This window comes from Myxocyprinus asiaticus, chromosome 37, assembly GCF_019703515.2.
Source record: "Myxocyprinus asiaticus isolate MX2 ecotype Aquarium Trade chromosome 37, UBuf_Myxa_2, whole genome shotgun sequence".
Taxonomy (NCBI): domain Eukaryota; kingdom Metazoa; phylum Chordata; class Actinopteri; order Cypriniformes; family Catostomidae; genus Myxocyprinus; species Myxocyprinus asiaticus.
Genome location: NC_059380.1, coordinates 33,838,743 through 33,855,254, shown reverse-complemented (window position 1 = coordinate 33,855,254; position 16,512 = coordinate 33,838,743). Strand labels below are relative to the sequence as shown.

General features: G+C 38.4%; 1 protein-coding gene across 1 annotated transcript in view; it reads left to right on the top strand.

Moving 5' to 3' along the window:
* LOC127428308 (inositol 1,4,5-trisphosphate receptor type 1-like) overlaps nt 1-16,512 on the top strand; it is a 373,744-nt gene that overhangs the window by 14,161 nt on the left and 343,071 nt on the right. The window contains exon 4 of the mRNA XM_051676597.1: nt 2,541-2,611. Within this exon, the coding sequence (XP_051532557.1) occupies nt 2,541-2,611 (71 nt within the window). The remainder of the gene's footprint in view (nt 1-2,540; nt 2,612-16,512) is intronic.

Here is a 16,512-nt window from a genome sequence, read left to right as displayed (position 1 = left end):
TACAGAAGTTGAAATTATTTTGCTAAATAAATACTTCTTATTATCTTTCATGTTGACACGGCCCTTCCAACGTCCCAGCTCGTAAACTTGTGTATCATCTAGATTTCAGAATTTCCCACTCGAAAATATGACTTCGCCGAGTCATTCATGTGCTTGGAACTCGTAATTACGATATTTACGACTCCACTTGAAGGGTACATAAGTCATTTGGTATTTCTCGCATACTCTTGATGAATACTGAGGATATGACACATTAATCCATTGGCAATATGTTTTTTGCACACTATATATTAGGGAGGAATGCATGGAGTATAGGAGTGATTATTTTTGCAGTTCCATTTGATGATGCTAATAACTCTAAAATTACTCAGAAAATGTGAAAAAAGTGTACAGGTTGAATATGAGCCTGCACTGTAAAAACAGAATCGTTGAGCAAACTTAAAAATTCAACGCAACATGATGTAGTAAGATTTTTGGGTTCTCTCAACGACTTTTGAATAATTGTCCTTAGTAACATTGCTTTGTTTAGTCAATGTGAATTTGTTTGTTCACTAAATGCAACCGGATGGAGAATCTCACCTTGCGCCACACACACACATGCAGCGGAAAAAATGTGAGAGAGAAGCGAGGCGAGGGGGTCTGACATAAGTGAGTGTGTGTGTGAGTTAAAGCAGTGTTTCTCAACTGGTGGGTCACGACCCAAAAGTGGGTCGCAGGTCTATTCGGACTGGGTCGCGGACAGCAGGGAAAGAACAATGTCATGGTTCTCCCATTGAAGATATTTCAGCGGAAATACTATTTAGGACTGCTGAGTGACATTTAATGATAATCTCGCAATCAGCTAAAGGCTTCTCATCTGCACTTTCGCACGAGTGTAACGGAACCAGCTCGCGCTAATGGTCTGCTCTGCTCTCTGATGCGTGCGTGCAACAACCGGGCTTCACTCGATATTGCGGAGCGCAGACCTCAAAACTGATGTGACCAATTTCAATTCTAGTGAGACTTTTCTGGTTTAAAGTGTTACGGAGGAAGTCAAGTTGAACCTCTCAAACAGTAGGCAGCCCTGTCATGCCAAACAGCACTGAGGAGGAAAAGAGCAACACTGTGTTATGTGCTAATTATTATTTTTTTTCATTATACATCACCTTTACAAAATTGTTTCACGATTTTACATGAGTAACTGTTATATTTTGACAAAATGTTATAGTTTCATATGAAATAATCTAAAGGTAGAATCTATTAGACCTCATTTTATATCAACAATGGCAGTTGTAGTTAAAGTTTCAAGATGTGTTTCAGCTAGTAGGCCCTACTTATTTTTTCATAAATACTATAATTTGTTATTATTATTACTATTATTTAAGACTAGCTACACTGACCTAACCATGGTAATGAGGACCTTTCCTCATGTGTAATATGTATGTTCAGTTAAAATTATGTTTGAAAATAGGAAACAAACGGGATGATAATGGGCTCATATAAGTAAATAAGCTCTTCAGTTTTTGAAAGGGGGGAGAGAAAACTTCCTGACGCTTTTGTTGTTGACGTCAACAACAAAAATAATGTCACTTGATGCATGTCCTTGTACTTGAAAACCATGAACAAAACTATGCAACATAAAAGGAAATGCGACCCAGGATACAGGTTATGTTTTTACTATGGTGGGTCGCCAGTTGATTTCCAATGTAAAATCTGGGTTCTGAAGCAAAACCAGTTGAGAATGACTGAGTTAAAGGTACAGACAGGAGCAGTCTGGCTGCACTGTCGAGCACCTACAGTATATGTTAATTGTTAATAATCATAGGACATTACTTTAAAAGCTCACACAGCTGATGTTATTTTTCATTTAGTAGTTAATTTAACATGCTATGGTAACATGTAAATTAACATGCTTTAGTTATATAACATGTTATAGTTACATGTTATTTTTTTTAATCGTTTATAATTCAGTTTATTATTATAATTCTGTTAGCGTTCTTATTTATTCTATTTGTTTTATTTATTTTCAAAAGGGAGACTTTTTTTTACACATACTTCCATTAAAAAAATGGTTTCAAGTTTCAATTATAATAAAGCATTTGTTCAACCAAAAAAAAGAAAAAAAAAACTTCTGTTTTCACTCCTTTAAGGGTAATTGTAACTGATAATAATAATTGTGTAATACCGTATACCGTGATACAGTGAAACCGTGATATTTTCTGAGACGGTTATTGTACCGTGAAAATCTCATACCGTTGCAACACTACTGGGAACTCTCACATCAGCAACACTGTTCAACATGAAATTGTTCATTCAGACAACTCTGTTTGACTAGTTGGGACAACATTTGGGGTACTGTTGTTGTTCTAACGTGTTTTTATGTAGATGCAAAGTAATTTACATTTTTAGTTTCTGTGACTCAAAACCCCCCATAAGCTTGATAAATGCAATTTCATTTTTTACTGTGTGGGCCTATCTGTGGCTATATATAAAATATAGATGCTCTGTATACTGTGTACTTTCAAAAGAAGTTGTCTGATTAATTTCTCTTATACCTGCAGTCTGGTGGACGACCGGTGTGTGGTGCAACCAGAATCTGGAGATCTAAACAACCCTCCCAAGAAATTTCGAGGTAAGGCCAGATGTATGTCTCTCACTTTTTTTTTTTTATGGTGACTTGTGAGATGTTTTTTTGCAGAAATGTTTTAGAAGCCTGTTTGTAGCCTGAAGGACAACATATTTTGTGTGATTTATGCTGTGATATGGAATGGGCTGTTGTAATAGTATTATGCTGTTGTGTTGTCATAATATTTAAGTTTCTCAGTGATAATAGTAATGTTTTATGCCACTCACAGCATGCCCAATCTCGTCTGATCTTAAAAGCTAAGCAGTGTAGGCCTTGGTTAGTACTTGGATGGGAGACCACCTGAGATTGCCAGGTGCTGTAAGTTTATGTTCTCTGTAAAGCACTTTTAAACATTGTTGTAAAGGTGCTGGATGAATAAAGTATATTATTAGTATTATGTCTTTGACTTTAGGTAATGCTTTCATTATAAATTGCTAAATTTTTCTGTTATTATATTTCTTAATTGTCCCAATTCTGACAAAATAGAAAAGTCAAAAGCAGTGGAATTTTCAGTGTAATGCAGCCTTGCTCTTTTGGAAAATATGCAAAACACCTGACAGATTCTTTTGGGAAATAACCTGTATCTGTACATTGAGAGAAAACTCAATACTAGTGTGCTCAGTCCTGCCAGAAATCTGTCTTCCTGCTGAGTTAAGTTCCTACCTCAAAACACCTGTCTGTCGTTTTTTAGTGAATTTGCTGGTTCAGGTGTGGTTGATAGAGCTAGAGAAGAAAACCTGGCAATAATTTAATAAGGATGGCATCCAACTAGCCGACTTTCCTCAGATTTTCAGTTGAAAACTACTTTTACGTTATTGCTAATCAGCGAGAGCGTTAACAGCTGAATTAACATAATTGTTAACTGAGATGGTCTTGCCAACTAAAACTCAACTTCTGTTGTGTTTGAAATAATTTAGTCATTTGGGCGGGCTCTTGTGGTCTCTTCATGCGACCAATGACCTCGCCCTACTCCGATCTAATCTGAACTTTTTCTCAGTGAATGCAAAGCCAGATATAGCAAATGCAAATTGTAATCCATGGTGATTTTGTCAACAAGCATTTTTCTGGGGTTCACTTTTACTTAAATGACTCATAAAGTCAGTATACAGGGCCTGAAATTCTGTGCGGGATTGCGGGTATTGCGGACAATTTTAAACATTCCCGCAAGCTTCACGTTCATAGCGTGGGAAATTCCCATACACATTTATTCACTTTAAAGTGCAGCTGCGAATTATTAAACCAATAGATACAGATGAGTAAATCAAATCAATAAACTGGTTTTTGGATCAAACTGTAATTCCAGAAAATGCACGAGTAAATCCGTTCGGTCTCCCTCTCTCCCTCGTGCATCTGTCAGCAGTTGTTGAGTTTAGTGTAAGCGCGCTCAGTGAGGGAGCACTTTGTCGTATAGTTAGTGAACTTTAGATGTTACATACATATAAACCTTTCTAAACCTGTTAATACAACAATAAAATGGCATTATACTGCGTCTCCGTTAGCGAGTGATGCGATAAAACTAACATTCCTGTTCATAATCAACAAAAATGTTAACATTGCAAGCGCAATGTTAACAACTGTAATAGTTTTTACGGCTTTCATATTTTGGCGCTCCATAATTAGTCATAATTCAGCACATTTGACAAGAAAGGCAGAAATAGCAAAAAGGCATTGTGTACCAGCTGCATGGTGAAGAGAGACACTTAATCACCTTTTACATCCCTCATCTCCATCCCTAGTGTTCTATCCAGGGTCAGAAATGAATGGGGGCACTGGGCAAACATACCCCCTAAATTCAAAATATGGTGGCAAAAAATGCACCCGCAAAGAGTTGCTGTTCCTGTTGTTTTATTAATAACATCTGATATAGGCCTAGTCCAGATACACACATCGCGATCTTCATTTGAATTTTCGCTGAACATTATTTGTTTTGTGCTGTCCGTTGTGCAGATGTTGCCGAGTCAGTGGCAGATGCTCGCGCCATAAACGCGCACAGACTGGCACTCCGCTTCTCACGCTTCGCATCAGTTTGGTGTTGTGCTCACGTGCTAAAAAATATCTCAGCTCTGTAGGTCCAGACAATGCAAGTGAATGGTGATCAGACCTTTGTAGCTCCAAAAATCAAATAAAGGAAACATAAAAGTAATCCATAAGACTCCAGTGGTTAAATCCATATCTTCAGAAGCAATATAATAAATGTGGGTGATTTGTCTTTTTTTTAACTCTAAATCTCCACTTTCACTTCCAGATGTGAAAGTGAAACTAAACAGGCACCACGTGTGATTTTCAGATGTAAAAGTGAAAGTAAATGTGGAGATTTAGAATAAAAAAGGACTTACATTTTTGACTGTTTCACCCCAACACATATTATATCGCTTCTGAGGAAATAGATTTAACAACTGGAGTCTTATGGATTACTTTGTTTCCTTTATTTGATTTTTGGAGCTACAGAGGTCTGATCACTACAGAGCTGAGATATACTTCTAAAAATCTTAATTTGTGTTCTGCAGAAGAAAGAAAGTCATAAACATCTGGGATGGTATGAGGGTAATTTATGAGAGAATTTTCATTTTCAGGTGAACTATCCCTTTAAGCTCCTCATTCCAAATCTGGAGAAATGCTGTCATCTCCATGTCAGTGCATTAGTTTTGTAAATTATGTTAATTTCATAGCCAAAATATTAGAAAATATGTGAACGAGAAAAAACGTTTTTTTTCAGTAACAACACACATATGCAATGTACAGATCCTGCAATTTTGTAATTATTGAAACATGCCATTTTTCATATTGAATTAATTGCTTAAATTATAATATATTAGGATGACACGGTCATTTTATAAGGTTAGAATAGAAAAAATTGCCCTTGTAAAGGTAAAAAATGCCCCTGGAAATCAATTATTTCCTTAAAACGGAAAAGTTTATTTCTGACCCAGGTTCCATCTGACCTATACAGGAACTGAGAAAATAGTCCCCCGTGAGATTTAGATGAGTTTGCTGTAAAATTTCGGATGTTTCAGTGTTACGAGTTTATTACCCCCCAAAATGTGTAAATCCCCCTCATATGAGCTGTGTAAGGGGGGAATTCCCCCCATTTTCAGAAATGAATTTCAGGCCCTGGAGTATGGACTGGCTGTGTAAAACTGTTTGCATATGGACATACACTTATCTATGGCAGTCCCAGCTGTAGTAAATAAGCAATCACCCACATTCACAGGGTAAAGTGACTCCACAAATATAATTTTAATTTAGACTATTAAAATTGTTTACATTTCAGTTGTTTTGTATTATTTCAGCGAGTTTCACAGACCTCCAACTGAAGAGAGCGAGATTTCAGCAAAACTGTCGGTAGGCGTGGCATCCTTGGCCAAAACCGAGTTGTTTTGAAATGGCTAGTGAGATGCTGCCTTTAATGAATGTGACTTTGCCCTGTCTGTGATATATTGGGGGCTGTCGCCTACCTCAAAGCTGAAACCTATCAGATGTTCATTAAAGGAATAGTTAATCATTTACTCACCCTCATGCCATCCAAGATGTGTTTGACTTTTATCTTCTGCTGAACACAAAGATTTTTAGAAGTATATCTCAGCTCTGTACAGTTGAAGTCAGAAGTTTACATACACCTTAGCCAACTACATTTAAACTCAGTTTTTCACAATTCCTGACATTTAATCATAGAAAACATTCCCTTTCTTAGGTCAGTTAGGATCAGTACTTTATTTTAAGAAAGTGAAATGTCAGAATAATAGTAGAGCGAATTATTTATTTAATCTTTTATTTCTTTCATCACATTCCCAGTGGGTCAGAAGTTTGCATATACTTTGTTAGTATTTGGCAGCATTGCTTTTATATTGTTTAACTTGAGTCAAACATTTTGGGTAGCCTCCCACAAGCTTCTCACAATAAGTTGCGTGAATTTTGGCCCAATCCTCCAGACAGAACTGGTGTAACTGAGTCAGGTTTGTAGGCCTCCTTGCTCGCACATGCTTTTTCAGTTCTGCCCACAAATGTTCTATCAGACTGAGGTCAGGGCTTTGTGATACTCAAAAAACGGTGGTACTTACCACTCCAGTACCTTGACTTTGTTGTCCTTAAGTCATTTTGCCACAACTTTGGAGGTATGCTTGGGGTCATTGTCCATTTGGAAGACCCATTTTTGATGAGCTTTAACTTCCTGGCTGATGTCTTGAGATGTTGCTTCAATATATCCACATCAATTTACTTCCTCATGATGCCATCTATTTTGTGAAGTGCAGCAGTCCCTCCTGCAGCAAAGCACCCCCACAACATGATGCTGCTACCACCATGCTTCACGGTTGGGATGGTGTTCTTTGGCTTGCAAGCCTCACCCTTTTTCTCCAAACATAACAATGGTCATTATGGCCAAAAGATTCAATTTTTGTTTCATCAGACCAGAGGAAATTTCTCCAAAAAGTAAGATCTTTGTCCCCATGTGCACTTGCAAACTGTAGTCTGGCTTTTTTTATGGTGGTTTTGGAACAGTGGCTTCTTCCTTGCTGAGTAGCCTTTCAGGTTATGTCGAAATAGGACTCGTTTTACTGTGGACATTGATACTTGTCTACCTGTTTCCTCCAGCATCTTCACAAGGTCCTTTTCTGTTGTTCTGGGATTGATTTGCACTTTTCACACTAAACTATGTTCATCTCTAGGAGACAGAATGCGTCTCCTTCCTGAGCATTATGATGACTGCGTGGTCCCATGGTGATTATACACTACCGTTCAAAAGTTTAGGGTCATTTACTCATTCTTTATTTTATTTTATTTTTTCACATTTTAGAGTAATAGTAAAGTTATCACAACTATGGAATAATAGAAATGGAAATATGGGAATTATGTTGTGACTAAACAAATCCAAAATAAATCAAAACTATGTTATATTTTAGCATCTTCAAAGTGGCCACACTTTGCCTAGATTTTGCAGAAATGTACTCTTGGCACTTTCTCAACCAACTTCTTGAGGTATCACCCTGGGATGCTTTTTAAACAGTATTGAAGGAGTTCCCATCTATATGCTGGGCACTTAGTGGTTGCTTTTCTTAATTATTCGGTCTAAGTCATCCATTTAAAAAAAAAAAAAAATTTTTTTAAATAATATTTTAGTTTTGTAATTAAATAAATTAATATGTTGGCACAATTATATTTTTGTCTACATAACTAATTTAAAACATTTAAGCATACGCCTTCAGATCAAAAGGTTTTTAAGATCATGAGAAACATTTCAGGCAAGTGACCCCAAACTTTTGTACGGTAGTGTACTTGCATACTATTGTTTTTACAGATGAACGTGGTACCTTCAGGCATTTGGAAATTGCTCCCAAGGATGAACCAGACTTGTGGAGGTCCACAATTTTTTTTTCTGAGGTCTTGACTGATTTCTTTTGATTTTTCTCATGATGTCAAGCAAAGAGGCACTGAGTTTGAAGATAGGCCTTAAAATACATCCACAGGTACACCTCCAATTCAGTACACCTCCTATCAGAAGCTAATTGGCTAATTATCTAAAGGCTTGACATCATGTTCTGGAATTTTCCAAGCTGCTTAAAGGCACAGTTAACTTGGTGTATGTAAACTTCTGACCCACTGGAATTGTGATATAGTCAATTAAAAGTGAAACAATCTGTCTGTAAAAAATTGTTGGAAAAATGACTCGTGTCATGCACAAAGTAGATGTCCTAAATGACTTGCCAAAACTATAGTTTGCTAATATTAAATCTGTGGAGTGGTTAAAGCATGAGTTTTAATGACTTCAACCTAAGTGTATGTAAACTTCAGACTTCAACTGTATGTCCATACAATGCAAATGAATGGTGGCCAGAACTATGAAGGTCCAAATATCATATAAATGCAGCATAAAAGTAATCCATACAACTCCAGTGGTTAAATCAATGTCATCTGAAGCGATCCAATCGGTTTTGTGTGATAACAGACTAGTGGTCGACCGATATGGGTTTTTTAATGGTTGATGCCGATATCCAGAGAGCAGAGTGCAGATATATCACACAATTTAATATAGTAAATAACATAAACTTGCTAAAAAAAATTATAAACTCTTATTTTGCACTATATTTGCTCAATTTCACGCAAAATTTTAACTTTGTAAAAAAGAATCTAAAAAAATAATATTGTGTTTAAAATGGTAGAAAGCAGTTTTTTCTGATTTCTGTTTAGTAATCAAATTTTAGTAATTTATTTGCACATGAAGAAATTGTTAATATATTAGGAAGAAGGAAATAACAGTTCACACAGTAGTCCAGCAAACATGGATGGCATGTCCACGTTAACAATAGCATTTTCTCAAAAAATAATCAAATCAAACCAATTGTACATACAGTGCATAGTGAATAAGACATTTACTTACAGCACATGTGAAGCACTTTTACTTTGAAGTTGCACTCATGCGCTTGTGCGGATCCAGCACGAGCAGCAATCTCCTGACAGTTTAAATGGCATAGATTGTCTGCTTGGATTGACATGGAGTGATGATTTGTGAATCAGAGGAATTTTTTATTTTATTTTATTTTATTTTTACCCAATTTGGAATGCCCAATTCCCAGTGCGCTTTTAAGTCCTCGTGGTCACATAGTGATTCGCGTCAATCCGGGTGGTGGAGGATGAATCCCAGTTGCCTCTGCGTCTGAGACCATCAACCCACGCATCTTATCACGTGGCCGTCTCCCTCAATCCTGACTGTCGCTTCGCCATCCACCACGGCATCCGCGCTCAACTCACCACGTGCCCCACCGAGAATGAACCACATTATAGCGACCACGAGGAGGTTACCCCATGTGACTCTACCCTCCCTAGCAATCGGGCCAATTTGGTTGCTTAGGAGACCTGGCTGGAGTCATTCAGCACACCCTGGGATTCCAACTAGCAAACTAGTGAACTCCAGGGGTGGTAGCCAGCGTCTTTTACCACTGAGCTACCCAGGCCCCAATCAGTGGAACTTTTGATCCTGATCCAGAAGTTTTGATTCTGGCTGATAGAATGCACACTTCAGAGGAAGATATTAGATGAGCGCTTGATGGGAAGAAAATGCTGGATTTTCAAGTGGTTCGTGAATTACATCTGTTTAAATGAGATATCTGCATATTTGCAAACTGTGTATAATAGAGGTTTTATTGATATTTGCCTTTTATCATTAGAAAAGAAAGTTAAAAGTGACAGGGAACTGCTGAGGAGAGGCTGATAGAATATGTGCTTTAGAGGTAAATAAACAAGAGCACCACATGATGCTGGATCTGCTCAAGTTTTGTGAGGTTTATTTATTACATCTATTTAAACAAGATATGAGCATCTTTGCAGACGGTACATGATATTAGTTTGATTGATATTTGCCTTTTTATCATTAGACAAGACAGTTAAACCTTACAGGGAACTGTTGAGGAGAGAGCGGGAGAATGGAACAGGCGAGCACTTTAACATTATGAGCTCAAACGATTCTGTCATGGCTGTGATATGCGGACCGTATGCGGATGTGGATATGAGACTGTGTTGCACACCGGTCTATTACAGGGCTTCAGACTACGACAATTGATTGTGACAATAATTTAAAATCTGGTCACCACTGGCGACAGTCGGGTTGTGTGTTCATATGCGGTTTCATCAGATATCATCTGGCGAGTTACTGAATACATCTTTAGAGCGCCAGTGTGTCTTGAACCGCTTTTCACCCATTCTGTTTCTGATGAGCGCGAGAGGGTTGTGGCCAAATTACTCTTTTGGACTGGGTCTTTTTCATGAATCACCTGACAAGAGCTTGTTTGAACTCAGGAGCTTAGGTTAGCAGTTTGAAGCACTTTCTCAGCGAATCAGCCGTCAGTGTGTTCACAACTGGGAGTGCAGACATTTCAAAATAAGTCCCATGTGTATTTCGGGCTTCTTTATAATTAAAAGTTTAGCACTACTATACAGTATTTACATATATATACAGTGCATCCGGAAAGTATTCACAACGCTTCACTTTTTCCACATTTTGTTATGTTACAGCCTTATTCCAAAATGGATTAAATTCATTATTTTCCTCAAAATTCTACAAACAATACCCCATAATGACAACGTGAAAGAAGTTTGTTTGAAATCTTTGCAAATTTATTAAAAATAAAAAACGAAAAAAAAAAAAAAAATCACATGTACATACACTATATTGCCAAAAGTATTCGCTCATCTGCCTTTAGATGCATATGAACTTAAGTGACATCCCATTCTTAATCCATAGGGCTTAATATGACGTCGGCCCACCCTTTGCAGCTATAACAGCTTCAACTCTTCTGGGAAGGCTTTCCACAAGGTTTAGGAGTGTGTTTATGGGAATTTTTGACCATTCTTCCAGAAGCGCATTTGTGAGGTCAGACACTGATGTTGGACGAGAAGGCCTGGCTCGCAGTCTTCGCTCTAATTCATCCCAAAGGTGCTCTATCGGGTTGAGGTCAGGACTCTGTGCAGGCCAGTCAAGTTCTTCCACACCAAACTCGCTCATCCATGTCTTTATGGACCTTGCTTTGTGCACTGGTGCGCAGTCATGTTGGAACAGGAAGGGGCCATCCCCAAACTGTTCCCACAAAGTTGGGAGCATGGAATTGTCCAAAATCTCTTGGTATGCTGAAGCATTCAGATTTCCTTTCACTGGAACTAAGGGCCAAGCCCAGCTCCTGAAAAACAACCCCACACCATAATCCCCCCTCCACCAAACTTCACAGTTGGCACAATGCAGTCAGACAAGTACCGTTCTCCTGGCAACCGCCAAACCCAGACTCGTCCATCAGATTGCCAGATGGAGGAGCGTGATTCGTCACTCCAGAGAACGTGTCTCCACTGCTCTAGAGTCCAGTGGCGGCGTGCTTTACACCACTGCATCCGACGCTTTGCATTGCACTTGGTGATGTATGGCTTGGATGCAGGTCTGTAGCGATTGACTCTGCAGAAAGTTGGCGACCTCTGCGCACCATGTGCCTCAGCATCCGCTGACCCCGCTCTGTCATTTTACGTGGCCTACCACTTCGTGGCTGAGTTGCTGTCATTCCCAATCGCTTCCACTTTGTTATAATACCACTGACAGTTGACTGTGGAATATTTAGTAGGGAGGACATTTCACGACTGGACTTGTTGCACAGGTGGCATCCTATCACAGTACCACGCTGGAATTCACTGAGCTCCTGAGAGCGGCCCATTCTTTCACAAATGTTTGTAGAAGTAGTCTGCATGCCTAGCTGCTTCATTTTATACACCTGTGGCCATGGAAGTGATTAGAACACCTGAATTCAATTATTTGGATGGGTGAGCGAATACTTTTGGCAATATAGTGTAAGTATTCACAGCCTTTGCTCAGTACTTTGTTGAAGCATCTTTGGCACCAATTACAGCCTCAAGTCTTTTTGAGTATGATGCTACAAGCTTGGCACACCTATTTTTGGGCAGTTTCTCCCATTCTTCTTTGCAAGACCTCTCAAGCTCCATCAGGTTGGATGGGGAGCGTCGGTGCACAGCCATTTTCAGATCTCTCCAGAGATGTTCAATCGGGTTCAATCTGGGCTCTGGCTGGGCCACTCAAGGACATTCACAGAGTTGTCCCGGAGCCTCTCTTTTGTTATCTTGGCTGTGTGCTTAGGGTTGTTGTCCTGTTGAAAGATGAACCGTCGCCCCAGTCTGAGGTCCAGAGCGCTCTGGAGCAGGTTTTCATCAAGGATGTCTCTGTACATTGCTGCATTCATATTTCCCTCGATCCTGACTAGTCTCCCAGTTCCTGCCGCTGAAAAACATCCCCACAGCATGATGCTGCCACCACCATGCTTCACTGTAGGGATGGTATTGGCCAGGTGATGAGCGGTGCCTGGTTTGGAAAGAAATTGGTACTTTTATTCACCAAAGTGTCATTCAACTGATCACAATGTATAGTCAGGACATTAATAACGTGAAAAATTACGATTACATTTTGAATTTTTTTTCAGAACTTCTTAAACTACTTCAAAGAGTTCTTATCAAAAAATCCTCCATGTGCAGCAATGACAGCTTTGCAGATCCATGGCATTCTAGCTGTCAGTTTGTCCAGATACTCAGGTGACATTTCACCCCTCGCTTCCTGTAGCACTTGCCATAGATGTGGCTGTCTTCTCATGCACCTTACAGTCTAGCTGATCCCACAAATCTCATTGGGGTTAAGATCCATAACACTCTTTTCCAATTATCTGTTGTCCAATGTCTGCGTTTCTTTGCCCACTCTAACCTTTTCTTTTTGTTTTTCTGTTCAAAAGTGGCTTTTTCTTTGCAATTCTTCCCGTAAGGCCTACACCCCTGAGTCTTCTCTTTACTGGCAATTTCAAACATCGTATAGCCTTCCTTCCTCATAACAATGATTGACTGACGATAGGGCTGCAACTAATGATTATTTTGATAATCGACTAATCTAACGATTATTAGAACAATTATTTGACTATTCAGGTGATTATTGCAACGATTAATCATTAGCTCTAAACTGACTATTCAGCTTGTGCCCCGACTTAAAAGGTTGTATTAAACTTGCTTGCTAACAATAAAGAGGACAAAATCATCTTTTAAAAATACCTCTAAATGACATTCACTGAATTAAAGGGAAAAATACTTTTTAGTATGTTTAATTCAGTAAAAATTTCACTACAAAAAAATCCTATTGTTATCAAGTGTATTTGTATTTTTTTTCCATTTAAAATTGTCTAAAAATCCTTAAAACAAGATACATTTACTTGAGAAGTAACATATAAGATATTTAGACTTGCTTTAAGAGAATGTATCTTAAATATAAGTATATTTTGTATATGTGTATAACTTCTGCGAGTGCAGTAAAGACAAAATACACTTATATTCAAGATCTATTCTCTAAAAGCAACTCTAAACATTTTATATGCTGCTTCTCAGGTGAATGCATCTTTTTTTTTAAAGGATTTTTAGATATTTTAAAATATTTGTATTTGTAATATTATATTCAACATTCTCAGATAAAAAATAATTTTGCAGTATAGCTGCTTAAGTAAATGTATGTTGTTTTAAAGGAGTTTTAGATATTTATATTGAAAAACAAGCCAAAACAAATAAAAAATGTATTTTGTTGCAGTGTATAATGGGGCAAAGACTACTCTCTCTCACCTTTTTGTTCACTTCAATCCATCTTTAACTCACAAAAAAAAACTCTCTCTTATTAATAAAGCTGCGTTTTGCCAATTTTTTTCATGATAAGAAATGCACAGTGACATATATTATGATTCAATAAGTTGCCATCGCGTTATAATCTAGTTGCATTAAGCGCGCGCACTCGAGGGATGAGTGTCCCTGCAACAGAATGTACCTCAGCCAGGTGCAGTTTCAATCTCTCCCCCTTAGATCGGGACACTTTGCGCAACTCATAGAAGAGGCGCTGACCGCACAGAGAAATGCCAGTTTCCTTATTATTTTAACTTTAATAAAGCTATAATGCATTAAATAGAACTGCATTAAAGATGTAACGCCGGGGTGTTTCCTTTAAAGACGCTCCACATGCAAGTTTTGCTTAAGCTGAGCGTCAGCTCCGGCTCTGCTTATTCCACAACAAGAGTGCTTCTGTATTTACTTATTTTGTATTTTTGCATTATAATTCCCGCATACTTTGCGATCTACATCACCTGCAGCTGTTTGGAAAGTTTAGAGTGCGTCTGGACTGTGAGATGTGTTTTCTTCCTCTCCTCAGTCAGGCACGAGCTGCTGTGCTGCTCTTGTGTGCAATCATTAGTTTCATATGATCTTATGTTACGTTAAGATCAAACGACTATTCAACAACTAAAATTTTTGTCGACAATTTTTTATTGTTGACGTTGTCGATAACATCGACTAATCGTTTCAGCCCTAACTGACGAGTTTCTAGAGAAAGCTGTTTCTTTTTTGCTATTTTTGACCTAATATTGACCTTAAGACATGCCAGTCTGTTGCATATTGTGGCAACTCAAAAACAAACACAAAGACAATGTTAAGCTTAATTTAATTAACCAAATAACTTTCAGCTGTTTTTGATATAATGGCAAGTGATTTTCTAGTACCAAATTAGCAATTTAGTATGATTACTCAAGCATAAGGTGTTGGAGTGATGGCTGCTGGAAATGGGGCCTGTCTAGATTTGATCAAAAATGACTTTTTTCAAATAGTGTTGGTGCTGTTTTTTGCATCAGTAATGTCCTGACTATAATTTGTGATCAGTTGAATGCCACTTTGGTGAATTAAAGTAACTATTTCCTTCCGAAACAGCTAAATCTGCACATTATTCCAAACTTTTGGCCACCAGTGTGTGTGTGTGTGTGTGTGTGTGTGTGTGTGATATATATATATATATATATATATATATATATATATATATATATACACACACTGTACACAGTTGTGCTCAAAAGTTTGCATACCCATGGAGAATTGGCAATATATGTACCATTTTTAAAGAAAACATGAGTGAGCAGGCAAAACACATTTCTTTTATTTCTTATGGGATTCATATTCAACTGTAGGTTATAACAGAATGGCACAATCATAAAACAAAACATGGCAACAAAGAAAAAAATGAAATGACCCCTGTTCAAAAGTCTGCATACCCTTAGTTCTTAATACTGTGTATTGCCCCCTTTAGCATCAGTGACAGCGTGCAGTCTTTTGTAATATTTGTCTATGAGGCCCCAAATTCTTGCAGGTGGTATAGCTGCCCATTCGTCTTGGCAAAATGCCTCCAGGTCATGCAAAGTCTTTGGTCGTCTTGCATGAACCTCACGTTTGAGATCTCCCCAGAGTGGCTCGATGATATTAAGATCAGGAGACTGTGATGGCCACTCCAGAACCTTCACATTTTTCTGCTGTATCCACTGGAGGGTCAACTTGGCCTTGTGCGTAGGGTCATTGTTGTGCTGGAAAGTCCGAGAGTGTCCCATGCTCAGCTTTCGTGCAGAAGAATGCAAATTGTCTGCCAGTATTTTCTGATAACATGCTGTATTCATCTTGCCATCAATTATCACAAGATTCCCCATGCCTTTAGAGCTCACACACCCCCAAAACATCAGTGAGCCACCACAATGCTTCACAGTGGGGATGGCATTCTTTTCACTATAGGCCTTGTTGACCCCTCTCCAAACATAGCGCTTATGGTTGTGACCATAAAACTCTATTTTTGTCTCGTCACTCCAAATTACAGTGTGCCAGAAGCTGTGAGGCTTGTCAAGGTGTTGTCGGGCATATTGTAACCGGGCTTTTTTGTGGCATTGGCAAGGTAAAGGCTTCTTTCTGGCAACTCGACCATACAGCTCATTTTTGTTCAAGTATCGTCGTATTGTGCTCCTTGAAACAACCACACCGTCTTTTACCAGAGCAGCCTGTATTTCTCCTGAGGTTACCTGTGGGTTTTTCTTTGTATCCCGAACAATTCTTCTGGCAGTTGTGGCTGAAATCTTTCTTGGTCTACCTGACCTTGGCTTGGTATCTAGAGATCCCTGAATTTTCCACTTCTTAATAAGTGATTGAACCGTACTGACTGTCATTTTCAAGGCTTTGGAAATCTTTTTATATCCTTTTCCATCTTTATAAAGTTCCATTACCTTGTTACGCAGGTCTTTTGACAGTTCTTTTCTGCTCCCCATGGCTCAGTATCTAGCCTGCTCAGTGCATCCATGTGAGAGCTAACAAACTCATTGACTATTTATACACAGACACTAACTGCAATTTTAAAAGTCACAGGTGTGGGAAATCAACCTTTAATTGCCATTTAAACCTGTGTGTGTCACCTTGTGTGTCTGTAACAAGGCCAAACATTCAATGGTATGTAAACTTTTGATCAGGGCCATTTGGGTGATTTCTGTTATCATTATGATTTAAAAAGGAGCCAAACAACTACGTGATAATAAATGGCTTCATAT